Here is a 7,553-nt window from a genome sequence, read left to right on the forward strand (position 1 = left end):
ATTATAATAGCAAAATGGCCTTAGGCTGGACGAAATACAAAACAACCTTAGGCCTATTATATAGAAAAACAGCCTTGGGCCCAGTGAAATACAAAACGGCCTTAGGCCCATTATAATAGAACAACAGAACGACCTCGGGTCCATATCTCATATGCCAATATTCAATTATTCCAATTGCTCCATCAAATATAGCCCATATAACATAAGTTATTTGCTAAAAGAGTGAATTAAGTATTGCATAACATATATGAATACAAGAAATATGTCATTATAATACTATCACTCATTGTGATGCAGATGAATGATGTTCCCCTCCTGTATGTGCCCTACACATAGCACACAACTCGTAAGTACATCACTTTTCGTTAGTTTTCTCTTATTTCTTAAATGTTCGATTTGCTAAGTTCCATGCAATTAAATGCATTATAAAAACATCAAATGGACATATCAACACATTTTGAGGGTTAAACAGAGCGAAAGAAATGAAGAAAATTCTCCAGCTTTAGCCGTATGTGCGGAAGTCCCCACCGCACGTATGGACAGGTGCCCCGCACATGCAACCCGCACGCACTTTTATTGCAGTGTAGATCAGTCCTTCACCCCTGTTTTCCGTGCGTGCGGTTGTGCCTCCTGCACGTGCGGTCGTATACCCTGTTTTGGGCAGTCAGAAACTTAGACAAAACTTCAACTGACCAAACACATTGCAAGGTGCAAAATAGGGAAAAATTAGCTCAATATCATGATATATCATCACAATAAATATGAATCACAAGCATAATTAGTTCATAACCCTTTTTAAATTCAAATATACATCCCAAATCTTTTATGTTTTCATCTATACTTGATTCATCAAAATATATATGTAGAAACATCAAGATGCATGTGTGAGCTCAAAACATGTAAAACTAAAGAATAAGAGGTAATCCTTCTCAACATAGCTCAAAACAACCTAAAACACAAGGATCATCCTTCAAATCAACCAACTACCATAAACAAGACTCTTGTTATAAACCCTAGCTAACATGAATGCAAAGATTTCCTTCTCAAATCAATTAGAGAGAGAGGTTAGGATATTCTAATTAAATTATACATACCTTGAGCTCTAGTCTCAAAAACTCTTTTCAATTTATTCAATCCTCTTGTTGAAGCCTCCTCACTTTCATCTTCTTCTCTAGCACCCTCTCTCACTCTCTCAGGAGATATTTTTGTTTTTGATACTAAGTTATCCAAGACTCCTATATCTATCCAGGTATAAGTTTTAAGAGTGTTGAACCTAAATTTTTCTAATTAATTCATTATGAGTTAAATTTTTACAAAACTTGATGTTATGTCCTAAAAGTCACGTTGATCATAATTATAATGTCAATTTTGGGTTATCACGCTTCTAAAGCTTCTAATTCCTTGTCTAAATGTCTCAATTTAACAGATTTTCTCCAATAACCAACAGATAAAATGTCATAATTAAATAATTCATGTACGTAAACACAACTCCACACGGAATTTCACATTAAACAGGTAATTACTTATATAACTAGAGATGTAAACCATATAAGAGGGTCGGGTTATTACACTCTCCCCCTCTTAAATAAGTTTGGTCCCTCAAACTTGTTTTACCTTAGGTTGAAAACAATTTTGGGTACCGTTGCCTCATTTCCTCCTCTCTCTCCCGAGTAGCTTCTTTTCATAATGTTCCTGCCATTCCACTTTCACCATAGGGATCACTTTACTTCGTAGTTGCTTCATTTGTCGGTCTAGAATCTGAATTGGTTTCTCTTCATAAGTCAAATTATCATCCAAGACAATTTGTTGATAGTCTATGATATGGTACGGATCTTGAAGATAACCTCGTAACATTGATACATGAAACACGTTTTGCATTTGCTCCATATTTGGCGGAAGAGCAACATGATAGGCTACCAGACCTACTCTTTCCAAGATTTGAAACGGACCAACATATCGGGGTGCTAATTTACCCTTTTTGTCAAATCTTGAGTGCCCCTTTATTGGTGTGACTTTCACAAAAACATGATTACCCACTTCGAATTCTAAATCCCTTCGCTGGTGGTCTGCATTTTGTCTACTCTACGCGGTCTTTAACATTTCTTAGATAGTTTTACTTTTCTCTGTTGTCAATTACACAATCTCCGGTCCAAACAATGATTTATCACCAACTTCGGTCCAACACACGGGAGAACGATATTTTCTTCCATATAAATCTTCGTAGGGTTCCATTCCTATGCTTGAGTGGTAACTGTTGTTGTACGTAAACTCCATCAACGGTAGATAAGTTTCCTAACTTCCTTTGAAGTCTAAAACACACATTCGAAGCATATCTTCCAACGTTTGCATGGTTCTTTTGGATTGAGCATCTATTTGAAGGTGAAAGGCCGTACTGAATTTCAATTTTGTTCCCAAAGCATCTTGCAAACTTCACCAAAATCTTGATACAAACTTTGGATCTCTATCGGACACGATTGAAACTGGAACACCATATAGTCGCATAATTTCATTCACATATATGGTAACTAGCTTATCTGCGTTGTATTGAGTCTTTACAGGTAGAAAATGAGCTGACTTAGTTAGTCTATCAACAATAACCCATAATTCATACCTTGAGGAGTTCGCGGTAAACCCACAATAAAATCCATAGTTAAATGTTCCCATTTCCATTTTGGAATTGGGAGGGATTGAAGTAAACCCGCCGGTCTTTGGTACTTCACTTTTATTTGCTGACATTGCAAACATTTTGAGACAAATTCTGCAATTTCCTTCTTCATACTAGGCCACCAAAAATTCTACTTCAGAACTTGATACATTTTCGTGTTACCGGGATGCATCGCAAATTTGGACTTATGTGCTTCCTCTATAATTCTTCTTTTGATTTCTGGCAAATTTGGAACACACAATCTACCTTGAAATTTCAGTATTGAATTTTCAATCATGAACCTGGGCTTTGGCTTTGTTTCCATTTCATCACAAAATTTTTGTAGAAATTCATCTTCTAGTTGCCGTTGCTTGATTTCTTCCATAAATGTCGGCTGAGCTGATATTGCTGCTACTATTAGATTTCGTCCATGTAACACAATTCCCACATTCATTATTTCCAAGTCGTGTAACAGCTCCATCTGCCTCGTGAGCAAAGTTGCTAAATTCCCCGTACTCTTTCGGCTAAAGGCATCTGCAACCGTATTAGCTTTATTGGGGTGGTAATGGATTTGTAGGTCATAGTCTTTAATGAGCTCTAACCACCGTCTTTGTCGCATATTCAACTCCTTTTGGGTAAAGAAGTACTTAAGACTCTTGTGATCGGTGTAAACTTCACAAGTAGTTCCATACAAATAATGGCGCCATATTATCAAAGCAAAGACCATTGCAGCTAGCTCAAGGTCATGTGTGGGATAATTCTTTTCATGGGGTTTAAGTTGGCGAGAGGCATATTCAATAACCCTCTCGTTTTGCATAAGTACACAACCCAAACCTTTGTAAGAAGCGTCACTATAAATCTCAAATCCCTCAGTACCAGACGGTAAGGCAAGAACAGGTGCTGTAGTTAACCTCGTCTTCAACTCCTGAAAGACAGATTCTTGTTGCTCTGACCATTCAAACAAAACTCCTTTCTGGGTTAATTAGGTAAGCGTCACAACGATTTTGGAAAAGTCTTTAACGAGTCTTCGGTAATATCCGGCTAAACCCAAGAAACTACGTACTTCTGACACATTAGTAGGAGTCGGCCAATTCACAATAGCTTCGATCTTGTGCGGATCAACAATAACACCCTCTTTCGTTACTACATGTCCCAAAAATCCCATTTCTTGTAGCCAAAACTCATATTTCTTTAGTTTTGCATACAGTTTCTTATCCCGAAGAGTTTGAAGAATTAATCGTAGGTGGTTCCCATGGGATTCTGTACTGGTTGAGTAAATGAGAATGTCGTTAATGAACACAACCACAAAGTCATCCAGGTAGGGCTTAAAAACTTAGTTCATTAGATCCATGAAGACCACTGGCGCATTGGTAACCCCAAATAGCATAACTAAAAATTCATAATGTTCGTAACGGGTTCGGAAAGCAGTTTTCTCGACATCCTTAGCTTTAACTTTTAGTTGGTGATACCCAGATCGCAAATCTATTTTAGAGAAGACTTGTGCACCCTGTAATTGATCGAACAAATCACCGATCCTAGGCAAAGGATACTTATTCTTTATGGTTACTTTGTTGAGCTCTCTATAATCCATACACAACTGAAGGGTCCCATTTTTCTTCTTTACAAAAAGGACTGGTGCGCCCCAAGGAGAAGTGCTCGGGCGAATGAACCCTTTGTCGAGGAGGTCTTGCAATTAGACCTTCAACTCTTTCATTTCAGCGGGTGACATTCTATAAGAAGTTTTGGAAATGGGCTAAGTTCCCGGCACTATATCAATTGTAAACTCAATCTCGCGATCAATTAACTCCCCCGGTAACACCTCTGGAAAAACATTCAGAAAATCACGAATGATTGGAATTGCATCAATGCCCCCATCCACTAGTTGTCCACCCAAAATGTTACATAAAAACTCCTGACAACCTTTTTGTAACAATTTACATGCCTTTATTGCGGAAATCAGATAAGGTGGGGAAATCACTCTTTGCCCCTTGAAAATAAACTCAGGCTGTCTTGGGAGTTGGAAGGTAACTTGTTTCAACATACAATCAATAGTCACGTGACATTCGCTTAGCCAATCCATCCCCAAAATTATGTCAAAATAAGCCATGTCAAGAGGTAACAAATTGGCGTCTATCCGAACATCTCTAATTAGGATTTCACATGCAAAATAAATAGATGCACATACCATAGACTCCTCCGACGGTAAGGATACACACAAGACATAAGGTAGCAGTTCCATAGGCCTATTTAAATGACTAGCAAATGCAAATGCTTTTGATACAAAGAAGTGGGTAGAGCCCGAATCAAATAAAACATGTGTGGAATAACCATTAACAGAGAATGTACCTGATACCACAGCCTCGGTATTCTGCACGTCTCCCGAAATTAGCGCAAATACTCTTCCTTGCTTAGCAGTATCTTTAGCATTGGTGGGTTTCGTAGCTGCCTTTACGGTTGGGGTTGGAGTTGAATCGGTTGAACTTATGGTAGTTCTATTCCCATTCTGTTGATCTTTTTGTGGGCAATCTGTAGCTAAATGACCTGTTTTTCCACACTTGAAGCATGCCCCTGTTACCCGATAACAAGTCCCACGGTGTCTCTTTCCACAATCCGGACAAATTGGTGCAGAGTCACGGGTAGAGGCAGATGTACTAGAGGTTCTTGAATTCAATTTCTTACTTGGTGGTGCCACCGAACCCCTTGAGGCTTGGGTATTTTGTATCTTCCCTTTCCATTCTGAGACCCGACTTTGAGCAGTAATATTACCGTTAGCGATTACTGCCCTTTCCAACACATTAACATACGTAAGTAATTTCAGCAAATTGATCTGGTTGAGAATAGCAGTCTGTAATCCACTTTCAAACTTTCTTGCCTTCTTGTAGTCCGTATCCGCCATATGTGGTGCGAAACGGGCCAATTTAGTAAATTGAGCCTCATACTCTGCAACAATTCTGTTCCCTTGTCTCAAGTCTCAAACTCGGTCATTTTCTTGTCTTCCATACATTGGAGGAAATACTTTTCATAGAACATCTCTAAAAATCTAGCCCATGTTAACCCTTGATGTGCAGTTCTTGTGAGCATCCACCACCTCCGTGCTTCGTCTTTAAGAGTGAAGGTAGCAAGTTGTACTTTTTAGGCTTCAGTACAAGGAAAAACCTCAAATAACTTTTTTATACCCAACACCCACACTTCTGCTTTAATTGGTTCAATTGCCCCTTTGAACGAGGGCGGCTTTATCTTTTTGAATTCCTTCGTGAGTGTAATTGTTTGATCCTCCGCTTAGTAATCTTGTACCTCTGGTGGTGGTACAGGTATTGGTGGTGGTGGTGGTTGCTGCTGCTGTTGTTTCCTCAAGGTTTCTGCCATCTCCATAATCATCATTTCCATTCTATCCAACCGTACGGAGGTAGAATCTTCCGAATCATCCGTTCTTGTCCTCACCATGATCTACATAACGGTTAGTTATAATACATGCAAAAATGCACAAGTAAGCATGGACCATAGTCATTACAAAAATACATATCGGTGATTATTGCATGTACAATCTAGCTGCTACATATCATTTCGTATGCACCAAAAGTCACATGCATGTAACCTAAATCTTTTATAAACGCGCTAAAGCTCAATGAACTCGTGTGTGAGATAGCAACTCGTGTTCTGATACCAACTGTCATGGCCCAAACTTGTCCCTAAAAGTTTGGACATGACCGGCCTAACCTTAGGCTTCAACTTTGTTATCTTAAGTTTTACTCAATATTAGGGCCTGAACGGAAGCAAAATAATAGCAGAATAAAACATTCATTGAGTAGTGTCTAAATGCCAGGATCTTAATGCATTACCATACATAAGTACATAACATTCCGTACACCATTCATATTTACTAAATTTATAAAAGGGTAACAACCCAAAAGTTAAGTATTAACAACATATAATGTCTATTTCCCCAAATACCGACGAAACATGCCATCATATGGATTTCCCAAAAGTAAAACAAAAGAGTCACTTTAGGTGACTCAGCAAAACGGGTCCAACAAAAGGCTCCTGGGCTGACCTAAGGTTGTCCCGCGGGCTGATTACCTACAAAAAAAAATGGAGTGAGCAAGGCTCAGTGAATGATAGCAATACAACATACTAAGAGTACGAGCACATTCATAACTCACAAGTTGCTTTTATTCTTGTTTCCTTTTCTAAACGGCCTCGGGCCCGCATTAGACAGAACGACCTTAGGCCTAACGTAATACAGAATGGCCATAAGCCCATTATGATAGCAAAACAACCTTAGGCCGAACGAAATACAAAACGGCCTTAGGCCTATTATATAGCAAAACGGCCTTGGGCCCAATGAAATACAAACGGCCTTAGGCCCATTAAAATAGCACAACAGAACGACCTCGGGTCCATATCTCATATGCCAATGTTCAATTATTTCAATTGCTTCATCAAATATAACTCATATAACATAAGTTATTTTCTAAAAGAGTGAATTAAGTACTGCATAACATATATGAATACAAGAAATATGTCATTATACTACTATCACTTATTGTGATGTGGATGAATGATGGTTCCTTCTTGTATGTGCCGTACACATAGCACACAACTTGTAAGTACATCACTTTTCCTTAGTTTCCTCTTATTTCTTAAATGTTTGATTCGCTAAGTCCCATGTAATTAAATGCATTATAAAAACATTTAGTGGATATATCAACACATTCTGAGGGTTAAGCAGACCGAAAGAAATGAACAGAATTCTCCAGCTTTAGCCGCATGTGCAGAAGTCCCCACCGCATGTGCGGGCAGGTGCGCCGCACGTGCTTTTATTGCAGTGTAGATCAGTCCTTCACCCCTGTTTTTAGCACGTGCGGTTGTGCCTCCCGTACGTGTGGTCATGAGCCCCGTACATGCGGTC

The 7,553-nt window shown here is 38.9% G+C and overlaps 1 protein-coding gene across 1 annotated transcript; it reads right to left on the bottom strand.

The window, feature by feature from the left end:
* Window positions 1-4,397: 4,397 nt before the first annotated feature.
* On the bottom strand, window positions 4,398-5,540 carry LOC145796052 (uncharacterized). The gene has a single exon (XM_082881033.1). It carries the CDS (start codon window positions 5,538-5,540, stop codon window positions 4,398-4,400), a length of 1,143 nt encoding a protein of 380 aa, XP_082737159.1.
* Window positions 5,541-7,553: the final 2,013 nt, after the last annotated feature.

Source organism: Camellia sinensis, chromosome 7 (assembly GCF_055761805.1).
Source record: "Camellia sinensis isolate YWXY chromosome 7, ASM5576180v1, whole genome shotgun sequence".
In the NCBI taxonomy this organism is placed as follows: Eukaryota; Viridiplantae; Streptophyta; class Magnoliopsida; order Ericales; family Theaceae; genus Camellia; species Camellia sinensis.